This window comes from Musa acuminata, chromosome BXJ1-9 (genome assembly GCF_036884655.1).
Source record: "Musa acuminata AAA Group cultivar baxijiao chromosome BXJ1-9, Cavendish_Baxijiao_AAA, whole genome shotgun sequence".
NCBI lineage: Eukaryota > Viridiplantae > Streptophyta > Magnoliopsida > Zingiberales > Musaceae > Musa > Musa acuminata.
The window spans coordinates 4,872,993-4,895,781 of record NC_088335.1 but is presented as its reverse complement, the minus strand read 5'-3'; the positions used below and the strand labels follow the sequence as shown (position 1 = coordinate 4,895,781).

The 22,789-nt window shown below is 45.8% G+C and overlaps 4 protein-coding genes and 1 pseudogene across 4 annotated transcripts; 3 read left to right on the top strand and 2 right to left on the bottom strand.

Moving 5' to 3' along the window:
• Positions 1–4,399: 4,399 nt before the first annotated feature.
• LOC103997181 (protein JINGUBANG) lies at positions 4,400–5,793 on the top strand. Its single transcript, XM_009418344.3, has one exon. It carries the CDS (start codon positions 4,431–4,433, stop codon positions 5,652–5,654), a length of 1,224 nt encoding a protein of 407 aa, XP_009416619.2. The 5' UTR covers positions 4,400–4,430; the 3' UTR covers positions 5,655–5,793.
• Positions 5,794–5,841: 48 nt separating this feature from the next.
• Positions 5,842–6,267, top strand: LOC135594484 (zinc finger A20 and AN1 domain-containing stress-associated protein 2-like). Its single transcript, XM_065084862.1, has one exon. The coding sequence runs from the start codon at positions 5,842–5,844 to the stop codon at positions 6,265–6,267; it is 426 nt and encodes a 141-aa protein (XP_064940934.1).
• An 813-nt stretch (positions 6,268–7,080) lies between these two features.
• LOC135594482 (cytochrome P450 71A9-like) lies at positions 7,081–10,890 on the top strand (annotated as a pseudogene).
• A 1,195-nt stretch (positions 10,891–12,085) lies between these two features.
• Positions 12,086–16,742, bottom strand: LOC103997303 (coilin). The gene is made up of 7 exons (XM_065082223.1): positions 16,415–16,742; positions 16,024–16,088; positions 15,076–15,119; positions 14,844–14,991; positions 13,600–13,852; positions 12,534–12,687; positions 12,086–12,425 (listed from the first exon to the last, which is right to left on the bottom strand). The coding sequence occupies exons 1-7, from the start codon at positions 16,607–16,609 to the stop codon at positions 12,187–12,189; spliced, it is 1,098 nt and encodes a 365-aa protein (XP_064938295.1). The 5' UTR covers positions 16,610–16,742; the 3' UTR covers positions 12,086–12,186.
• A 362-nt stretch (positions 16,743–17,104) lies between these two features.
• Positions 17,105–22,374, bottom strand: LOC103997179 (isocitrate dehydrogenase [NAD] regulatory subunit 1, mitochondrial). The gene is made up of 4 exons (XM_009418342.3): positions 21,788–22,374; positions 18,832–19,071; positions 17,950–18,028; positions 17,105–17,563 (listed from the first exon to the last, which is right to left on the bottom strand). Exons 1-4 carry the CDS (start codon positions 22,322–22,324, stop codon positions 17,289–17,291), a joined length of 1,131 nt encoding a protein of 376 aa, XP_009416617.2. The 5' UTR covers positions 22,325–22,374; the 3' UTR covers positions 17,105–17,288.
• Positions 22,375–22,789: the final 415 nt, after the last annotated feature.

Genomic DNA, 22,789 nt, shown 5'->3' with positions numbered 1-22,789 from the left:
TTATGTATTTAGTTAATCTATCTCCATCCGAACACACATTCAATTATTATTTGAAGGTGCTATTTTGTTTATCTATTAAATACTATAGATCCCGAGATCAACACTCATGTTCATCGTCTACCATTTATCAGAAAAGAAAAAACTCATTATGATTATAAGCATAGTGCAAGTATTTTAAGTATCATCATATTTTTGTATATTTTTTTAAAATTCAAAATAGTTAATGTTAATGATTATTAACCTTGATTTACCTAAATTTTCTAGATGAATGCTAATGTAAAGAATACACATGAATGATCTTGATATCTCCGAGAAGGATAGATATGTAAAAAAATCATTGAAATTAAAGGAGAGGACCACATCGATTTTAGCACAATATATGATTTCAAATACAAAATTAATAATCGAGGAAAGAAGGATAAGATAGGATTAGACATGCGGCTCGGATCATGGGATTCTGCCGCCTACAAGTAAGTTGGTACTTGTTTGTCTCCCAAGGAAAAGCTAGCATTAATTATTAGTTTGACTTCTAAGAAGGCGTTGAGCCTCACGCCTCATTGATTCTTCCTAGAGAAGGTCAAGTTGAGGCTTGTGTGACCTACAAGAATGATGAGGTACTTTGTGCATGTCGATTTCACAGTACTATATAAAATTAGATGCTGAATGATGGCTTTTCGGGCACTACATTTGCAAATTTATATTATTATTTTTTTTGTATCAACATTTGATAGAGAAATAATTTTCAGTTCATGTCGATGGTAAAATGATTTGAATATGTGCATTATTTTTGGGGGTAATAAGATCTAAATTATTTTGCTTAGTGTATGTCAACGTAACTATATCTTTTGATCTAAATAATGTTTGCCTACAAAAGTAATAAATTTAAATTTAATATAATTTTTTAAGATTGTTAGAGAAAAATATTATTGACATCTTGGTCAACTCGACATGGTCCAAACCCTTATACGTAGGATTATCTGAATTCAAGATTGATCTAAGGTGAAATGATCATTCCCTCTTTCCTTATTCATGATATATCTTTATATATTGAAGAGAAATAAAATTTATGATGTCTTCTCGAATGCAAAAAAAAAAAAACTTATAATTTGTCTTATCTGTTATAAATGATGAATTACTTTTTTTATTATAATGGATAAAAATAAAAATTATGATTATTTTTATTATCATAATGAATAAGAAGATGACTGGATGGTAATTTGGATCTCACGTGACAATCACGTATATAGTAGATTCATTATCAAAGATCATAGTATGTTTAAGTCAACATATATATATATATATATATATATATATATATATATATAGTAGAGGACTAATCATTTATGATCGGTATTTAAAGAAAAATACTCATTTTTTGTTCTTATAGCAACATGATCATCAAATTTGTTGAAGATAAAAACATAATAAACAAAAAAAATAGCATTAAGAACTAACATTGTGATCGCCATGTAAAACACCTGCTAAAAAATTTCCTATATTGCTATGTCATAAGTGGCCTCAATTATATCATGAAGTAGATGCCATATTGCCATGAGATCAAAACAAATTTGATTTTGATTCATCTTATAAGTTTCATGCATGTATGAGTTGATCGTAGTAATCAAAGACAAATAAATGATGCGCCTTCGAATCTAACGATAGCAAACAACATTCGTGAATTCTTAGATTTCACTAGATGAAATGAGAGGATTTAGTTTAATACGATATTGGATAGAAGTAGTAAAATGATAATGAGTAAAGGTATATAAATACCTAATAAAAGACTTTAATATATAATATAATTAATAAGAATTTAAATACTCTTAGTTTTATCTATCTCATGCAATAAATGTTTCATGTAAATCGATATCAAATAATTGAGATTTATAATCTTAAATAATTATTGTTATTATAGGCGTAAGCTTCATATGTGAGTTTATTACTAGTAATCAAAGACAAATATTATATGATGTCTCAGAACATAGAAACATAAACACCCATGAAATGGCATGAATCTCTCTCTATATTTAGCTTCACTGGATCTGAAACAGCTTTGATGATTATTTGGTGTTGCAAGAACAACTCGATATCATGAGATCAGTTCTTCCCCTTGTCACCTTTCTTTATAGACTCAATCTAATACACAGCCAATGCTTCTTCTTCCTCAGCCAACTTGACCTAACTCCGAGCTGTTTGTTCCTCCTCATCCTTTCTTTGTCCTGACACACGACACCGAGGACTTAACTCACTGTGATCCACAGTCGACTACCTTCTTTACGCGTCCTCGATGCCCAACCCTCAGCGACAGGCAGCATGCCGACTGCCATGTCCATCACACCATACTTTCAGCGCCGAGACATGGACGTGCTTCATGGAATATGATGAGCTCATGCCATCGTCAAAATAGTGCGTACCTTCTGGAGCTCCTTCCGACGATGGAACTCGATGAGCTACAGGCCTACAAGAGAGCTCTAGGCTTCTTTCGACATCACTGCTCTTGGACACCTTTGCTGCACCAGCATGGTGACCCTCCATGTCTGAAGAAGATCCACGACAATCAAAACAACTTCAATTAGTGCGCTTCATCACGCCTACCTTTTCTGAGACTATGGATTTGAACTATGCATGCAGTGTGGTCCATGCTAACCGGTAGCTTTTCAACGAAGCACCGAAAACTATGCTTAGCTCCATGGGAGTTACTGCAGGTGCCACACAGGTTTTCCTAACCCTCGAGTAGCTCGGGCACACACACTGAGGATGCCAGATAGGTATACTATGGATTCATGTGTTCCTTCTGTGTTTGATCTTGAGCCAAGAGAAGCAGCAGAAGACGACAGCATTGGCACTTGTTCTGTAAATAATTCTGCTGCATTTAATGGGATCTCATGCGCAAATGAAGTAAATGTTACACAGTTCTGCGAGAGCTCACAATCTCTTTTTGGAAGGTCACATCAGTGACCTTGATGCAATTTTTGATGAGGGTAATAATGACGACATGACGCGCTACGACGTCAGCCATGAACGACACTCTACCCAAAGAAGACAATAATGTCGACGCGACATGCGCCGACGTCATCCGCTCTCAGACAACGATTTCATCGTCGTCCGACCCAACATGCTTGGCCGAAAAAGAGGAGGACGACGATCGAGGCGCGCCTATACCCTACGGCAGTTCGGTCCTTCCCACCACGCCAATACCAGTGTCAGATGCTACTAGGAGTACGAGCCTGCCCTCTGCAAGCGGGCACATCAGGAAATAATAAACTCCCCTATAAATACCCTCGAGTTCTAAACAATGAGTGGGGGGACGAACGCAGACAAAAAACTCCACTCCACATTGTCTAACTTGATCGTCGGGGGGTCCGGCCGAGCTTCCGACCTGAGCTGTGTGCAGGTATCAGGACGAGGTCGCTTCTTCCCGACGCTGCGGAAAAGCCTTCCTCCCGACACAACGGCCCGATCGGACCACCGTAATCGACCACCCGGACGATCTCGAGGGGGGCCGTGCCAGATCCCCATCATTCGGACCCCAACCAAGCCACGTCGGCCCCGAAGCCACGGCATAAAGTTGTTTACACTAACAATTTTCACTTGGCATCATCGGATCAATGGAAAGTAAAAGATCCATGCACAGTGAGAGACAACTTAACCTTGGTTTTTTCTTATGCTCAGCTATTTTTGTGTCAGATTTTGATGAATCAGGCACTTTGCACTTGTTGAACTTTTAGCTTTCCCGGAGAAGATGACATGCAAAGTCTATGTAGAAGATGATATGCAATTCAACTCTACGGAGAAGCTGACATGCAAACTCTGGAGAAGATGTCTTTTGACTGTCTATGTTCCATGGTCCTCTTCGTGTCAATTATTGTGAAGCCAGCTTCCGTTAACCATGTTGCTTTTGTCTTGTTTCTGCTGCCATGTAACACTTGGTATGTTGCTCTTATTCATATATTTCTCATTATCAGATGTGTCTTATCACATCCAACTGTAGTCTTCGTGCCATGGATACCTTCCTGGAGCTTACGAGGTGTGGTCTGTATACAACTGGATATCACTGAGCGTTTGCATGGCAACTGCTTGTCGGGCATGCAGCGTTGGCGGGACAAAACTAGGGTTTGTGGATTTGGTCACCGAAGCGTGTGGAGCCCCCGGAAATGAGAGATAAAGGGCTTTACTCTACTGCTTCCACGTCGGCGAAACAGAACCGAGCTGTGACGCAGAATTGTACTCATCTCGTGCACCTAGTCGTCACGCGCTGAGCACGTGTGCTTGCAGATGTGGATGCGGTTGTAACGCGGAGTTCTCGGCCCCACTTGATGGACCCACGTCTCTTTCTCTCTGGCTTCGCCACGCAGCTCGCGATCGCTACGTCATTCGCACGATAAGTAGTTCGCCCCCCTCCGCTTCCCACTCTCGCCGGTGCATCTGCAATGTCGCTCTGCCTTCCCTCCAGTACGGAGGACGACGCCACCTCCGTCGGGACCCTCCCTTCTCTCCCCTCCCTTCAGTCCGTTGTCCCTATCTACAATTACCCCGACAGTGTACGCTGTTCCGCATCCCACCTCTGCCTGTCGTCGATCAAGGCCCTCACGTCCTCCTCCTCTGCCGCCGCCCTCGCCGTCTCGGCCACCTCCTCGTTCCTTTACTCCGCGTCTGAGTCCGAGATCACGGTTTTCGACCTCGTCTCCGCCCGCCCGGTCGAGACCTTCGCGGGGGTGCCGTCTGCCGGGTTCGTCAAGTCGGTCGCCCTCTCCCCCGACGGCAGGCTGTTCACCGCCCACCAGGACGGCCGAATCCGCGCGTGGCGCCGGTCGGTCCGCTCCGGCAGGCACCGCCTCGACGCCACCCTCCCCACCGTCGCGGACCGCCTCCGCCGTCTTCCCCTCCCTGGTAACTACGTCGCCGTCCGCCGCCACAAGAAGCGGCTGTGGGTCGAGCACGCCGACGCCGTGTCCGCCGTCGCCTTCCGCGAGGGCCTCCTCTACTCCGTTTCGTGGGACAAGACCCTCAAGGTCTGGCGCGGCGGCAGCGACTTCCGCTGCCTGGAGTCCGTCCCGGCCCACGAGGACGCGGTGAACGCCGTGGCCGTGGCCGGAGACGGCACGGTGTACACGGGCTCAGCGGACGGGAGGATCAGGGCGTGGACGCGCTCCCTGGTCGAGGAGGGACGGCGGCGCCGGCACAGGTTGGTGGCGACGCTGGAGCGACACCGGTCGGCGGTGAACGCGCTGGCGCTGAGCGGCGACGGCGCCGTGCTGTACTCGGGCGCCTGCGACAGGTCGATCCTGGTGTGGGAGCGTGAGGAGTCGGCGGGCCACATGGCGGTGGCGGGGGCGCTGCGGGGGCACAGGAAGGCCATCCTCTGCCTCGCCTGCGTCGACGACGTGCTCTTCAGCGGAAGCAGCGATCGGACGGTCAGGATTTGGCGCAGGGAAGGCGAAGGCAAGGGCTACACTTGCCTGGGCGTGATGCAGGGGCACGCGGCCGGAGTGAGGTCGCTGGTAGCGGTTCGGGTCGACTCGGGGAAGGAGGATAAGGATGACGAGTATCGGGTTTGCAGTGGGAGTTTGGATGGGGAGGTCAGAATCTGGCGGGTCCGGATTTCGGCTACTGAAGAATCCGGACCCGACGTAAAGAATATGAAGACAAATTGAAACAAAATCCTCTCCCCAGTAGGCTTCGGAATCCGAATCCAACTAGGAAAAGTCCGAATCTGATTCGGACTATGTAGTAAATCTTCTATATATATGTTACCTCGTCGTTCTAGCAATCCACTTTCTCGCTCGTTTCTTTTGCCTTGCATCGCTTCCAAGCAGCAGAGACTTTGAGTTTTCTGTCGCCATGGATTCCGGAGAGCACCGCGAGAACCCTTCGCCCTGCGCCAGCGGCTGCGGCTTCTTCGGCAGCCCCGCGACTCGCGGCCTGTGCTCTCGGTGCTACCGAGACGTCTGCCTCATGGAGCAGCTCGAGAAGATGCGGCCGCCTTCGGCCGCTGCGGAGTCCGATGCCGGGAGCCGGAAGGTCGCGGCCTTGCCGTCCTCCTCCTACCCGAGCGAGGAGCCCCCGAAGGCGGCGGACCGGTGCGGGAAGTGCAAGAAGAAGGTGAGGCTGTGCGCGAGGTTCGAGTGCCGGTGCGGGAGCACGTTCTGCGCGGCGCACCGCCTCCCGGAGACGCACGAGTGCGCGTTCGACTACAAGGCGCATGGCCGCGCGGCGATCGCCGAGGCCAACCCCGTCGTCGTGAAGGACAAGCTACGGAGGATCTGAAGAAGACGCAAGAATATTAATGGCGTCGATTAGATTAATCGAAGCAATGGATGATGATGATGATGATTTGGTATATGGTAGTTCAATTCGTATTGCTTGGCATGGATTACTTTCCACAGGTTAATAAATGAGCTTTTCTTTAGAACCCAAATTGATTCATAAATTAGTATTAATGAAATTATAATGGAAAGATTAGCTTTTGTTCCAAAGTAGCATAAAAGGTAGAATATTTGCATTATGATAGAATATATTACTAAGAAGTGAAGCATCAGCCTTTGGTGGTACATTCTTGACTATCTCAGGCTGTGTAAATCCATCGACAGATTGGAAGTACCGCACGACCAATCGAACTCGGCTGTAATCACTCCCATCCCTCCATGCACTGATTGCTTTCTCATAAAATAGCCGATTGAGAACCCTAAAATCCTCTGCAAATACCTGCAGCAAGTGATTCACGTTGAGATGATCACAGTTCTGCTTCGTGGGTGTGGATGCTCGTACGAATTAGGAATGACAGTTCTAATTGGTCCTTTGAAGTTGACTTGAAACCAGCATCGACATGACACTGAATACTTGTCGAGACGTAACCCCGTTTGACACCACAAATTAGTTGGGTTGACATGCAGTCGTGCCGTAACCCCATTAACGACTAATGACCTATGCCGGCAAGTAGTAGATAACCAGGTAAGAAGTGAACGGAGCTACTTCTTTCCATTGGCTCTCTACGCTGCAAGCGGACTTCCTTACCGGCTCTGCCGGCGAGCTTCTGCTTCTTCTTCTTCTTTAAAACTTGGGAATCAGCACTTCATCTGACACCAGAATTTGCAGCAACAAGGACTAGAATGCCTTTTTCTCTCCATTCCTCTTCTCCTCTTCCTCATAAAGCAAGGAAAGAGGAAGAGATCGGGGCTGCCGCCGGGGCCGTGGAGGCTCCCCGTCGTCGGGAACCTCCACCAGGTCGGGGCAAATCCTCACCTCGCCCTCCGCGTGCTGGCCGAGCGCCACGGCCCGCTCATGTAGGACTCGGCTCCATTCCTACCGTGGTCATCTCCTCCGCCCACGTCGCCCGGGAGGCCCTCAGGGCCCACGACCTCGCCTTCGCCGGCAGGCCGACGCTGTACGCGGCGGAAAGGCTGTCCTACAGCCTCCGGGACGTGGCGTTCGCGCCGCACGGGGAGTACTGGCGGCAGGCGCGCAAGATGTTCATGGTGGAGCTGCTAAGCGCCAAGCGGGTGCGATCCTTCCGCGGCGTCAGGGAGCGGGAAGTGGCGTCTCTGGTCGCCTCGATCCGGCGGCTCGCTCCCTGTTCGTCGTCGTCCCCTATCGACCTGAGCAGGATGGCACTGTCGGTAACGAACGTCGTCACGTGCCGAGCGGCGTTCGGCGACGAGTGCGAAACCGCCGGGAGCGGGAGGCTGCATCGGGTGCCGGAGGAGATGCAGAGCGTGCTGGGGGGGTTCTGCGCCGGGGACTTCTTCCCGTGGTTGCGGTGGATTCGTGCGTTGGACGGGCTTCGGGCAAGGGTGGAGAGGGTGTTCGGGGAGTTGGATGATATCTACAGCCAAGTGATCGAGGAGCACCTCCGAGGAGACCGCACATCGGACCAAGGAGACTTGGTGCAGGTACTGCTTCGGCTGCGAGAGGATCCAACGCAAAGGAACACCATCGGCAGTATGGATCACATCAAGGGTCTTCTCACGGTACTCTCTCTCTTTCCTCCTCTCCATTCATGAACGCAACGCGATCTCTCTCTCTCTCCGTGGTCATCAACGAGTTCTACGAGATCCCCGCGGGTACGAGAGTCGTCGTCAATGCCAAGGCCATCGGCACGGACCCCTCCAGGTGGAGCAACCCGCAGGAGTTTCGGCCGGAGAGGTTCTCGAGCGGCGGCGATGTCGGCGACGGCGACGTCAAATGGGAAGAGTGCTTCGGGTTCGTCCCCTTTGGGGTCGGCCGGAGGAGCTGCCCGGGCATCAACTTCGGGTTGGCGGTGGTGGAGCTGGTCTTGGCGAATCTGTTGTACTGCTTCGATTGGGTGGCGCGGCTGGGAAATGGAGAGGAGTTGGATGTGGAGGAGGCGTTTGGAATGGCAGTGCATAGGTGTTGTGGTAAACAACCCGGAGCGGTTGCCTCGGGCCCGACGCGACTCGGTTTGGGTCCGGATGGCGGGATCCTCCTGGTGCGGCCCTCGGGCTCGCCGAGGTAGTCGGCTGCGGCGGTCCGATCGGGATGGGGTCGGCCGTCTCTGCCGGAGGGGGCTCCTCGACGCGCACGCGCCCTGTCTGCGGTCCTGCACACAGGTCGGGTTGGGAGGCTCGACCCGACCCCTCCGACGATCCAGTCAGTAGATGGTGGAGGGGGTAGAAAGAAGAAGAGGAGTTTGAGGTGTCTTCCTTGCGTGTTTTCTCCCCTGTCCGCCCCTCTTCCTGTTCGGAAGTCAGGGCTTTTATAGGGAAGCCTACCGTTGTTTGATGTGTCCGCTTGCAGGGGGCAGGTTGGTTGCGTCTGACGTTGGTTTGGCGTGGCGTGAAGAGCCGAGCCCGAGTTGGCGTTAATGCGCCTCAGGCTGTGTTCCGGTCTGTTTGATCGGGTGCCGTCGCGTCGTCCGAGGCGTGAGGCGTCATCAGACGTCAGCCGGGTCTTATCATAATTACTATCCTCATCATATTCCCCCCCGGAAAGAAGCTATGTGTCGGTCGTTGTAACGGGAGTCCGAGGCATGGCTTCAACTTTCAGACGGGCTGGCCGCGCAAGCGCGGTCTCGGGGGGCGTGTAGCCGAGGAGCACGACGCAGGCGGGTTGGCCGCGCAAGTGTCTCGGGTGGGCAAGGAGCCAGGGGCATGGTCCGAGGAGCACGACGCAGGCGGGCTGGCCGCGCAGGCATGTCTCGGGAAGCATGGAGCCGAGGAGCACGACGCAGGCGGGCAGGCCGCGCAGGTGTGTCTCGGGAGGCATGTGCCGAGGAGCACGACGCAGGCGGGCTGGCTGCGCAGGTGTGTCTCGGGAGGCATGAAGTCGAGGAGCACGACGCAGGCGAGCAGGCCGCGCAGGTGTGTCTCGGGGGCATGAAGCCGAGGAGCACGACGCAGGAGGGCTAGCCGCGCAGGCGTGTCTCAGGAGGCATGTGCCGCGGAGCACGACGCAGGCGGGTTGGCCACGTAGGTATGTCTCGGGGGCATGAAGCCAAGGAGCACGACGCAGGCGGGCTGGCCGCGCAGGTGTGTCTCGGGGGCATGAAGCCGAGGAGCACGATGTAGGCGGGCTGGCCGCGCAAGTGTGTCTCGGGGGCATGAAGCCGAGGAGCACGACGCAGGCGGGCAGGCCGCGCAGGTGTGGCTTCGGGAATCATACGGTCGAGTAGCACGACGCAGGCGGGCAGGTCGCGCAGGTGGACTCGGGCGGTCTATGGTCGAGGGACATGGCTCAGGCTGAGGGGCGTGGCTCGGGCCGAGGGACACGGCTCAGGCGAGCAGGCCGCGCTGAGGTGGACTCGGCGGTCTGTGGCCGAGAGATATGGCTCGGGCTGAGGGACGTGGCTTAGGCCGAGGGACACGGCTCAGGCGAGCAGGCCGCGCTAAGGTGGCCTCGGTCTGTCTATGACCGAGGGACATGGCTCAGGCCGAGGGACATGGCTCAGGCGAGCAGGCCGCGCTGAGGTGGCCTCGGCGGTCTGTGGCCGAGAGATATGGCTCGGGCCGAGGGACGTGGCTCAGGTCGAGGGACACGGCTCAAGCGAGCAGGCCGCGCTGAGGTGGCCTTGGTCTGTCTATGACCGAGGGACATGGCTCAGGCCGAGGGACTCGATCGGTCTATGGCAGAGGGACATGGCTCAGGCCGAGGGACGTGGCTCAGGCCGAGGGACACGGCTTAGGCGAGCAGGCCGAGCTGAGGTGGACTCGGCGATTTGTGGTCGAGAAATGCAACTCAGGTGGTCAAGCGGCCCTAAGGTGGGCTCGACAGTCTATGGCCGGGAGATGTAGATTCAGAAGATTTTAAGCCTCGAGCCGAGAGGGGGTCAGGTATATACTGAACCTTTGCTCCGAAGAAACTGAGGCAAAGCTTAGATCTCTTTTTATGACTACATCGGGTAGCCGTCGCGGGTGCTTGACCTCTCTTACAGAGCCCGCGGTCAGGAGTCGTCCCTTCTCCTCACGGTCTCCCAGGCCCCCGCGGCGATGTAATGGTTAGCTCGTTGGAGCGTCTCTGGCACCGTGGTGGGAGGTCACTCCGTGAGGGACCAGAGGAACCTGGAAGGTCGCAGCCTATCATCAACACCTGCACTAACAGAGAGGGGTGAGTGTTCGGCAAGCCCCGGATTTGCGTGGCAAAATGATCCACATAATGTGAGAAGAGCTCGTCCTCCCTTTGTTTGAGTCCAAGGAGCAGTGTCGCGGAAGGCTTCGGCCGTGCATAGGCCACGAAGTGGAGCTCGAAGTTCTTGACGAGCTGGTCGAAGGAAGCGATCGTTCCGGTCTTCAAGGCATCGTACCATGCGTGGGCCGGCCCTCTCAGAGTGGTAGGGAATGCTCTGCACATCAAGGCATCAGAGTTTTCGCATAGCGCCATCTGGGCGCGAAAAGCAACTACATGGTCCGTCGGGTCGGTGGAGCCATCGTAAGCGTCGAGAGATGGAGCTGGAAGTCCGGGAGGACTGTTTGATCTCGTATCTCGGGCGTGAAGGGAGACCCTTGGTGTGCGTCCTCCCTTAGCTCTTCCTTGGACCTGCGGACCTCTTTCTGCACCTCGTCGAGTCACTGACTGATGAAGTGTAATTGGGCCCGCAGGGAGTCCGAAGAGAGTGCCTCGGTCTCCGAGCGGCCGCTCGGGTTTGCCATCACTAGATCCCCGAGTGTGGCCGGTCGGACCCGAGGCGAAGTGGGGAACTCCGGAAGTGTCGTGTGGGCCCGAACGGGCGGCTCGTATTGTCGCAGTGGTTGGACTGCAGGCGGGTGCGTCGGATGAGGAACGAGCGGGATGATGGTTTGCACCACATCCATCAGAGCTCGGACTTGACGGGCGAGGTCCTGAAAGGCCTCGGGTGACACGGGCGTTGAGTCGGCGGGGGCACCGTCGGGCGACGACAAACCCGGGTTGTTGGACATTTGCCAGTATCGTTTGAAGATCGTGGCGGAGTGTTCGTCACGATGACCTCTGTGCGGGGGATGTTCCCCTAAGGCTTCAGTCGGGTACGACCTGTCAGCCGTGGCGTGAAGAGCCGAGCCTGAGTTGGCGTTAATGCGCCTCGGGCTGTGTTCCGGGCTGTTTGACCGGGTGCCGTCGCATCGTCCGAGGCGTGAGGCGTCATCTGACGTCAGCCGGGTCTTAATAGCCTCTTTGTCCGGTGGCCAAACCTTACGATTATGGTAAGGCCTCTTTGCATACTGTTGTGAGCTTTCTTTTTATGGATATGTTTCTTTATGATTTGGGTTGTCGAGGTTTGAGCATATTGGTCTCAGCTTTTGTGTGGATTTATCCTTTTTTTCTAATTTGATGAAAAATATGTAATATCACAAAAAATCCCATTGATCACACATCATTTTCATACTTGTAGATAGATCAAATTTAGGCTTCTGCACATAAATCCTCGATTATGTCATTCTCGTATTGATCGTGCTAATGATTCGATATTCAATTATAATTACAGTTAATACAGTTATAATTACAGTTTAATACGAGAGAACAAATCGGTACTTAACGTAAATTAAACAGAAATTACTACAGTATCTTCTCAAAACAAACAGTTCGAAAATGAGAGGAAAACAGACATCGCATTTCGACATTATCTCTCATGCAGAAAATATGAAATTTTTAAGCAAAAGAAACCAAGATTTAGGTTAAACTACTCGTGTAATCCCTAACAAATTCCACAACTCAGTTTCCCAACGTATTGACATACTACTAAAATATATACATAAAAGACTAAGACTTGGAAGATTTGAGATTAGTAACATACTTGGCAGGAGCACGATTGCGCCATTTTCCTCGAAAGGATCCATCAGCAGTCCCTACTGCACCTCTCCCACTCACCGCCCATGGCCAGGGAGTTGCACTAATCTTATTTGCTATCCAGCAATCCCATCTATTCTCCTGAAGCCGAGTCTTCATTCTCTCACTCAAACACTGCTGCATTTGCCCCCAGTCAGAATTTGGCATGGGCTCTACAAGACAAGAAATTTTTGTATTTGCCACAACTGCAACTCAGCTTCATCGTAAAAATGAATCGGATGCCGAAATGATATTTCACACTGAGAAAAGTTTGTTGATACCTGTGACATGAGTACTCGACTCCTTGGCGCTTGCTACTGATACTGCTACTTCCCAGTTGTTTGCTGGTGCTGCCATCTTGTTTCCATCACCTTGCATGTCACTCGTAGAAATTGCTTTCAACAAACCAACATCCACAAGCAAAGGGTATTCACTCTGTTGTTGAAGAAAAATCATGTATGCAAATTAAGTCTAAAATCAAATATAATACAACAACAACAAAATCATAAATCCGAATTATTTGGGGTCGACAATATAGATCATTTGTTGTTATTGAGATACATTAAGATCTGTAAAAAAATCATATGCTTAGTCTAGCTTAGTGTTCCTAAATATTTATTTATAGTTTTTATTAAAATCTTTTTAGATCTTCCTCTATATCTCCTTATGCTACTTCTCGTAATACCACTAACATTGAGGGGTAGAAACATGAAGGGGTAGAGGAAGACCTAAAAAATTTATAAATAAAGATTTAAGTATTCTAAACTTAATTAAACTATAAAACCAACATAGTGACCAAGAAAAACAAGTGCAAGCTAAATCAGACTAACATGGGTGCCCTACTCAAGAAAATAGATCTATCATTGCTAGAACACACAGAGACAACTTAACCACCTTGTAACTCAAAGGCTAGCCACCAAGAAACTCTTCATACTTTTCAGATACATATAATATTACAGAGGTAAGTCCAGATAAAAAAAATGCTCCAAAACTATGACAAATATCTGTCGAGAAATCTCTTCTGGCTGAATTATCTGCCAATTTACTCCATTAAATTTATAATTTTTGCAATATATCAGACTCCAAGCAGCTACTTAAGGAGGGAAAGAACAACAAACATAACAGAAATAGGAGAAAATAAGGTAATCTACACATATGTTTGCCTCTGGTCATTTGACTGCAGATTTGAAAATACTGCCCAAGGATTTCTTTTAACACCAAAATAATGGAACTTATAAACTTTTAACCCTAAAAAGTTAATTTATACATTATCTATGATCAAAAGTTTACAAGATAACTATCTCATAAAAATTATAAAAGCTTAACAGCAATGTAAGTATAACAAACCTGTTCTGCTTTGCCATTAGCATGAGATTCAGGCTGACTTCTACAATAGTTTGCATGCGCCTGATGAAGCCTGTTTGAAATGAGTGAATCGCATCTGCCATCTCCATCAGATGTCCCATCTTTCCTATTTAAAATTCTCTTTAAGCTGCTTCTCTTCCGAACAAAGAGTTCATTCTTTTCGAATAGAATGTTCTCATTTGGCTCAGCAGTTATGATAGGCTTTTCAGTGTTGCTTGGATTTAATTTCCTTCTCCTTCATCAAAGAATAAGAAGCGACTTAATTAAAAGAAATATTTACAACTAGAGAAGAGTAAATTGCTCCTAGTGGAGCAATTTATCAGTTCTCATACTAGGAAAAGACCAAGTTGCCCCTGGTCCTTCTCCTAGTACTTATAGGTTACTCCACTATGGTCAATTATATAAATCTTCCCCTGCAACTATCATGTAAGATAAAATGAAATGAATCAAGAACTTAGTAGGACATATATATATACATATACATATGTATGTGTATACATGTATACAGATACATGTATATGTACATGTACACACACACACACACTATATATATATATATATATATATATATCACACACACACACACACACTATATATATATATATATATATATATATATATATATATATATATATATATATATATATATATATAGTGTGTGTGTGTGTACATGTACATATACATGTATCTGTATACATGTATACACATACATATGTTTATGTATATATATATATGTCCTTTATGCCTAATGCATGTCCAAGAGTTTGTTAAGATCCCGATTTTCAAGTAATTTAAGTCTTAGATTGTTCAATCAGTTTGCTATTGATATTTCTTTCAGGAAATTCTTACAGAAATGCGTGTGAATTATCCATCCATCAAAAACAGCATCTCTGCCAGTACTGAAACAAGTTAATCAAATCAAGAAAAATAATGTGCCATCTAGTTTACATGTAAAAAATGTCTATGGATTACACGTAGAACAAGAATCCTGGAACTAACACCAGCATTACAATATTTTTTTCCTCCAGCAAGTAGGCAATTAGAAACATTTGGAGAAACTTATGTTACAATGTTCAGTGCACGGTTGAATAAGATTAACAACATATGAAGTTAAAAGTTGCAAGGTCAACTGAGCAAAAATAAGATGCATTGCAGATACAAACTCATAGACAACTACGGTAAACAGAGAATCATAACTCTAAAAGATAAAGGCATATAAAAATTACTTCAACATCCGAGTCTTGTTCATATGCTCCTTTTTTTTCAAGTTTGTCTCTTCGCTCAAAATTGCATGGATGTTTGTTGTGTTCTGTTGAAAATCACAGCTACCCTCTCCTTTGTTTCTTTTATTAGTCTGTGAGTTCACGGGGAGATCTGGATGAACGAGAAGGTTCTTATCAATATGCTTGCATTGTTTCACAACATTCTCAGAATCTTGCATGAAATATGCACTGTTACATGTCCCAAGAAGCTGCCTCTGTTTACAAGCCTTCTTTCTCACCCTAGAATAAAAGAAGCACAGTGTCATTATGGGAGGCCATGATGCCATGGAAACTTACTATGACAAATACTTATAAGAAATGCAATTCCAAGAATACAGGATAACAATGTATAAATTCCTTCTCCTTGCTTATGTCATTGTGCCTCCATCGAGTATCAATTTACTGGATATCATGAGAAGAAATCAACAAGATATAATGTACACTAGGCATTTTAAGGGAAGTAATCAAACATGTAAAATTCACCACTGAAGCAGCACATTTATGAGCAGCGAAAAAAGAACAGTACTCCAAGATTTATCTTCCCTGATTGTGATGGCTTTACACAAAAGAGTTAACTAATATACTTAAAAATTAAAATGACATAATTAAACTGTAACCAAATCCTGTGTATCATTTAAATTGGAAACTAAAACATACATCAAGGATTCAACCTTTTCTCATGAGCCAACTTATGAACGGTTTATACAAGAGAAGATGTAAGAGTAACATAATGATCTGACAGGATGGAAACCATCAGGAGGTCTACTGATTCAAAGCAAGTGAAAGTATAAAGTTGCACAAAAGGAATTGCTTAACCTAGAATGTACAAAATGATCATTTTTTTATAACTGTATATAATTCAGCTTAACCTAGATTGGATCTCAGACAATTATTGAATATGCTCTAGCAAGCTACAGAAACAACAATAGTTAATACCTTCACCTTCAACAGCTGATTTTGTGAGGAATGAAGACCAATACTAGAATCCTCTGAAGTCAAATTTAATATAGTCTACACATCATGAGTTCCCAGTATGCAGATGTATATGAGAAGACTACCCTCAACCTTTAGGTTCGTCCTTGCGATACTTGTCCTAGTGAATCTCATAATTCCTAGAAAGTGAAATAGTCAAAAGAATGTATACCTGATGATATCCTTGTCCCTGAAGATGCTGGTTGATTCAAATGGAGGTAAGACAAATTCATCCATCTGTAGTAGGAGAAAAAAATAGATTACGAAAATATACATATAATGTGGATGCCTACCCAAATTGAAACTCGATTACTGCTTCGTCCATTAGCATGATGACCATAACAATAATCAGAAGCATCGACGACGCAGTTCAAAGAAACACATCAAGAAACAAGAACATACACAAAAGTAAAAAAAGATTAGACAATAGATTAAAAAGAAGAGAGAAGAAGTAATGCACCAAGAAAATTTCGCCATTATGAGACGATATTAAGGATTTGAAGCTCAAGATCATTACAATGTTTCTTGATGGGGAGGAGGGAGATGCGCGAGGAACGGCGTACGTAGAGGCAGATGCCGCGCGGGCAAGAGCGGTGGAGGGCAAAGGAGCGGGCGAGGTGGGCGGCGAGATCAGCGACGGTGGGCAGGTGGGGGCCGAGGAGGATCCAGCAGCGGTGGAGGCCGTCCTTCCGCTGGGACTTGGTGAGCAGTCGGCGATGGTCCTCGAACTCCACGCGAACCCTCATCGGCTCCGCCATGAGGGAGGCCAAAGCGGTGGAGTTGCTCGCGGGGTTTCTTTCACCTCCTCGGGGAGGGCGAGAAGCGCACCTGTCCGTGTTCACGTCCTTTCCTCCCCTGGAACGTGAGACCGACGGCGTCAACGTCAGTTTGACGTCTGTTTGAGTTCATGCGCGATCGACGCTAGACAAACTGACGGGGTTGGCTGAATCACCTTGGAAACTTCCACCGGGTGTTGTGGCAGCATCTCGCGAAACCCCAAACAATGGTTGGTGCGCTGATAAGTTTTCTGGGTCCCACGTCACGCCACTAAGGTAGGCGACAGGTCGCTCGGACGCACGTGCGAAGAGAACTGATGATATCGGGTCGGATCAGAACGGGTCGTATCGAGATGAAAACCGAATACGTGCTCAGCACCTCGTGCGGAGGCTCCATGATTCTTTTCCAAAGATTATTGCAACACTGTGTCTTAACCCTCTCTAAATACATAATACACAGTACATAGGGCCAGGCTCTGCAACCTGCTTAATTCACAGGTGAATTGTCTTCATGCAAAATATCACCTGGATTCAGTGACAGATCCTTGTATTATTATACAAAAATGACGTCTCATTGGATTCCATGAGCAAATCCTGCAAAAATTGCGTATAAAAACAAGTAATCAACAACAACAACAAGCAAAAACTGCATCAACTGCTTTTAATCCAGCTTTGCAATGACTGCATCAACGACTTCTTGGGTCGTGCTGCTTCCTCCCAAGTCTTTAGTCCTGTACTTGCCTTCTGCTATTACGCGCTTCACAGCGGTTTCAAGCCGGTCTGCAAAGGATGGGAACTGCAGGTGCCTCAACATCATCGCAGATGATAGCAGCAGGGCCACCGGGTTTGCCTTCTTCTGCTCCACAATCTTCTCATTCCCTACGTTGCCTGCTGAAGCACCTTGCTCAAACACTGCATGATCTTGACCAACATTACCTGAGAACCCGAAAAAGAAGATGATCAGATGTGAATTCAAGTTAATATACTGATAATTAGAGTTTAATCTTTGTAGTGCCATGAGTGGTCAGCATTGATAGGTTCAATTACATAAACTAGATATGATGCACCATGCCATAAATCTAAATCTAAAATTACATAGGCCAAAGGAGACAACAAAGTCTAAAGCTATAACGGGCACATTGCAGAAGTCGACACCATAAGGGTAGTACTAGATTTTTGTCATTTTGTGTCAAATTCTTGTCACCTACGGCCTCCAAATGCAGAAAGCCGATAGCTTAGATCCCCATGGTCCCCTCCATCAGCATGAATGATGGAGAATTAAGCAACAATGAAATTTTAGGTCAGAACATTGTTAAACTAACCTCCTGGCATGACACCAGTGCCTCCAGCAATACCTGCAGCTGTGTTCGCCACCAGATTGCCGTAAAGATTTGGTGTGACCTGCAAATGGATGATTCAGATTCAATCTAGTGCTGATACTTTATATGCAAGCATGTGTATAAGATATTCTGTGTTTGAAACATACAATTCACTTGAATCATAATATATAAATCATCCATATTTAGTAAATAAAATAAATGTTACTTAAATTACATAAGGCCACAGCTCAATCAAAATAAACCATTCACATTTTAGCATGAAATAAATGATATATGATGCCTTGTTAGAAGTATCATAAACTTACTTTCGAATTTGCTAACTTATGCTACATATGCAAGAAGAGGGAAGTTAATTTTTGTCAAATGTATCTTGAACCTTTCAAATCACCTTTCTCATGTGATGAAAGTGAATTAACTTTTTTATGTTTCGCATAAATGTTCTTGTTATTCTGTTGGGATGGGCTGGAGATTCTCACAATTACATATTCTAAAGATCATACATTGTTGAAATTGTACAAGGTTGTCCTAGTATGCAACATGTAGCATTATCTAGGAAAACACAACAATTGATTGGTGTCCATGACATGCCATGCCCAACTATACTAAGATTTTTCATGACATATCATGTAGTTCCCATGCCACAAGTCATGTCCCTGCTTGGAAGCCAGGCACTTCAAAATTATACCACAACAACATGATAGTGATGGTGGTCAACAAACAGTCCAGAAGCTACACGAATAAAAGTAGTTACACAAATTACATGGACCCTCCAAATGAAAATAATCACTCTAATAATAGATCTAAGAAACAATAATCCAAAATTTTCATTAACTTGAAAAGTGAACTAAATATGATGCAGCATACCATAACATCAAACTGCTCAGGCTTTGAAACGAGTTGCATACAGCAGTTATCAACAATGATCTCATTATACTTTATCCCTGGATATTTTTTTGCAACCTCACGACATGATTCTAAGAACAGACCATCTGCAAGCTTCATAATATTGGCCTTGTGCACAGCCGTGACTGTTTTTCTGTTGTTAAGGTATGCGTACTCAAAAGCATACTTGGCAATTCGCTCAGAACAGAACTTTGTAATCACCTAGCAAAGATGTCAAAAGGACAAGAAATAAACAAGAGGGGAGAAAGACTTAACACAAACAAGAAATGAAAGATATCAATCACTAAAGGAAAGCAGTACAATATACAGACTGCTCAAACTGAAGATTGATTTTGCTATATGGCTCTACTAGAATTTAATGCCTAATTGCATCCGAATTTATCAATTAAAACAGGACCGATCCAACTCCAAATGGACAACTGAGAGTTTAAAAAGACAGTCAAAGTAATAGTCATAACTTCAGACAAAGTACAAGCAAGGACATCAGAGAACGAAGCTAGAGTAAACAAGCAATCAAAATAAGAAAGCAAAACTACAGCACACAAAATGAAAGGAGTGAGGACTTTAAATCGAAGTGAGATTATCTTGTTTCATAGATTTTACAGTGGTTCTAAGAGCAATGGACAGCAAGAGATAAAGGACAGTCCCAGTTTGGCTAGGGATTTAACTGGTCGATTACCAAGATACTAAGTATCTCTATATCAGGGGTTCCAGTTTTGTTTCAGGTGTGCAAGTTATTGGGAGCTTTTTCCAAAGGATCTTAAGTGTCATGAGGTTTTCTATACTGTGATCTAACTATCCCCATGTGGAAGTCAACTAAAGTGAAAATTGTTCATCTGGCTTTCTTTATGGTGAAAATTCTGCATTTCCTCATGTTAGCAACCAAATGATTACACAAAAAGAAAGATGAAATGCAGTAAGACGATTAGTGTTCCTAATTAGGGTTTTAGGGTATCCTACACAATGTTTTAAGGCATACTAGAATAATTGGAAGCCAGTAGTTATGCAATTTCAGGGATGACAGACCACTAGGAATTTATTAGAGGGGTAAATAGAAAAACCCAACAGGAATCATACTCTTTTAGAAATCTTGGTTAAAGAAAACACCAAATAGAAAAGGAAAAAAAAATACAAAAGTGGTCAGCAACTCTGATTTCTCATGTGAACAAAACCAGAGATACGGAAAACAAACTAGTGCATACTTGTTTTTCATGACTCAAGAAAGAGCTGTGCCAGGCAAACTGACTTGCAGGCATCTTTTAACTCTTTAAAAGAGACCCAAAAAGAATATCAACTGACTATTACATAATATAAATGGTTCCTACCAAATTCAAACAAGTTCAAAACACAACATATTGGTCCTCTTTGGCAGTAAAGAATTCTAAAAAAAATATGCCAAAAAATCCTTAGAAAAGGTGAAAAGGATCTAGAACTCGTAGACATGTTATGCTCAAACTGGATTTTAGGTCCACCTGAACCTCACTTATTGTGAATTGCATCAGCTTGCAGCTACAACAATCATGTACTCAAAACATCATATGTATAAGCTTCAAGCAAAGTGCAACACATCACGATTTGATGAAACACTTTTATGCAACCCTGCCTACAAACTGGCGCATAATCGTCAAGTCTCATGCTCATCCTTCCTTTTTTCTTGACATCAATGGCAACCATTATTAATATGACCTTCCTTTTGCACTGAATGTCAACATAAGGATCACCAAATAGGCAAAACCAACTTTTGTATTTGTTGTTGCTCTTTCAGTGGCTCTTTGAATAGTATTTGATAAACATAATACTCTTCTTCAATATGCTCATGGCATGGTTCATCTCATATGGCCTCTTAGGCCAGTTGAACTGACAACTTGCTATGGTTGTTGTAGTGTAGCCTTTCACATCTTCTACATGCATTAGATACCACAAATTGGGGAAAGTTAGCCCAGCAACCCCACAACTTTATCAAATTTTCCATCCAACTTCAACAATAAAAATCATTCACATCAATTCTTTGAATTAATTGTTGATGCAATCCATCATTTAAGGGCTCTAATAACAAACATATGTAGTACCAGGCATTACAGGACTCTACAAGGATTTGGATATAGGTGTCCAGAGTGAGAACCCAACAATGAAGGTTATGTTCAACGGAATCACCGTGAATAAGGTTTGGTTACAAAAGTTAGCAATTAGATAGAATGGATACTACAAAGATGGTTAACGAGTAAAATTTTAATGTACTGTGTGTGATATTATAGCTTAAAGTAAAAAAGAGACAACACACAGACACAAACATATAAAAGCTAGTCTCTGCCACACCAAATATATAGTCAGCGATAAGAGTATCCAAGGGTGACTACCATACCAAAAAGAAAATCATCCATAGGAGTCTAATAGCTTGATTGAGAAAACAAATATCTATAGCCATGCATGTCAACTCTGCTAATTTAATTTGTAATACTACATAAAAAGCATGCATCAAGTCCCAAAATAAAAACAGCAACCGTAAATTCAGTCATTTTGCTCAATCCCCTTCAACATCATCCCTCATCTCCACCACATTCAGGCATTCGTCACCACCAGTACGACCTCTTCTTTGCCACTGCCTACTGATTACTATTACGAAAATAATTATGCATTTGCTTCATCACGCTCTCTGGCACTTGTGACCAAACACATTTTTATCTACATGAACTAATGATCCACAAGAACAAGAAAGTCTTATGCAAACAATAATGAAAAGAAAATCTTATATTGGCAATTCTAGCGACAACTCGAATTCCATTCCATGTACAAGGAGCATACAGGTCATAGAAAAGAATTATAAAGTTGGAGAATTGTAATCATAAGAGTATTAGGTAAAGTTCCTCGTCCAAGTCCCCAACTCGCAAAGCTTTGGCAGAAATGTAAAGCTTCATACCTTGAGACTCTCCACGACGCCAGGAACGACCTCGTGCTCCAGACCGGAGTACTCCCCCTCGGTATTCTCCCTGATCACCACAATATCCACGTTCTCATGCCTGGTCGGCAGTCCCTGAAGGTTGAAGCAATGGACGAGCGACGCGTAGAGATCGAGTTCCCTTCTCAGCTGCATATTGAGGGAGCTGACCCCTCCGCCCACCGGCGTCCTGAGGCCGCCCTTGAGGCAGACCTTGTTCCTCCGGATCGACTCGATAACCTCTGCGGGCACCGTGGTCATGTCGCCGTGGACCTCATAGGTCTCGAAGTATACCGGCGCGTGCATCGCCTCCATGACCTGCTGCACGGCGCCGGTGACGAGGGGCCCGATCCCATCGCCTGGGATCAAGGTCACGGGCCTCGGGGCTCCGTCCCCGGGGCGGGGCATGTAGGTCACGAAACGCCGGGCCTCGGCGCGGCCACGCGGGGACCGCGGCGAGACGATGCCTTCGGCATCACGGAAGAGGTGGCGGAGAAGCGAACGGGTTCGCCTCGCCATTTCGGTCTTTGTGTCGTCGAATCGAGAGGTTAGGGTTTCAGACAGAACGACCAAATGACGAAGACACCCTCACTAGAGAGGGGTTTTGTAGTCATTTTGTCAAGCTAGAAAAGAGATAACGAAGTCAGCGTTATGATTATATAACGGATGTTATGATTATATATAACGTTCACAGAAGAAAGAAACGGAAAGTAGTGCGTATTTACTGATGTGAGAATGTTTTTATCTTTTTCGGAACATGTAAATTTCAGAAGATATTCTTGAGGATAAGGAAAAGGAAGAATTCGACAGACTTATGAGTTCTTGATTTCCTTTACTCTCTTAGTTAGGGAGCTAAGGGCTCTGTCTGATGGCCAAACACACGTATCTTTTAGTTGGATGTTGGATGTGGAGAAGGTGTTCGAGCTCACAATGCATAGGAAACGACCTCTTTGTCTGGTGGCCAAACACACATATCTTTTGGTT

Excerpts from the sequence above, each read along its gene's own strand:
- LOC103997181 (XM_009418344.3), top strand. The coding sequence starts at position 4,431 with ATGTCGCTCTGCCTTCCCTCCAGTACGGAGGACGACGCCACCTCCGTC.
- LOC135594484 (XM_065084862.1), top strand. The coding sequence starts at position 5,842 with ATGGATTCCGGAGAGCACCGCGAGAACCCTTCGCCCTGCGCCAGCGGC.
- LOC103997303 (XM_065082223.1), bottom strand. The coding sequence starts at position 16,609 with ATGGCGGAGCCGATGAGGGTTCGCGTGGAGTTCGAGGACCATCGCCGA. Across the intron at positions 16,089-16,414 it reads CGCGCGGCATCTGCCTCTAC|ATGGATGAATTTGTCTTACC; the intron begins GTACGCCGTTCC and ends CTCCTACTACAG. Across the intron at positions 12,426-12,533 it reads GTCGAGTACTCATGTCACAG|AGCCCATGCCAAATTCTGAC; the intron begins GTATCAACAAAC and ends CTTGTCTTGTAG.
- LOC103997179 (XM_009418342.3), bottom strand. The coding sequence starts at position 22,324 with ATGGCGAGGCGAACCCGTTCGCTTCTCCGCCACCTCTTCCGTGATGCC. Across the intron at positions 19,072-21,787 it reads GCGTCGTGGAGAGTCTCAAG|GTGATTACAAAGTTCTGTTC; the intron begins GTATGAAGCTTT and ends CATCTTTGCTAG. Across the intron at positions 17,564-17,949 it reads CACTGGTGTCATGCCAGGAG|GTAATGTTGGTCAAGATCAT; the intron begins GTTAGTTTAACA and ends TCGGGTTCTCAG.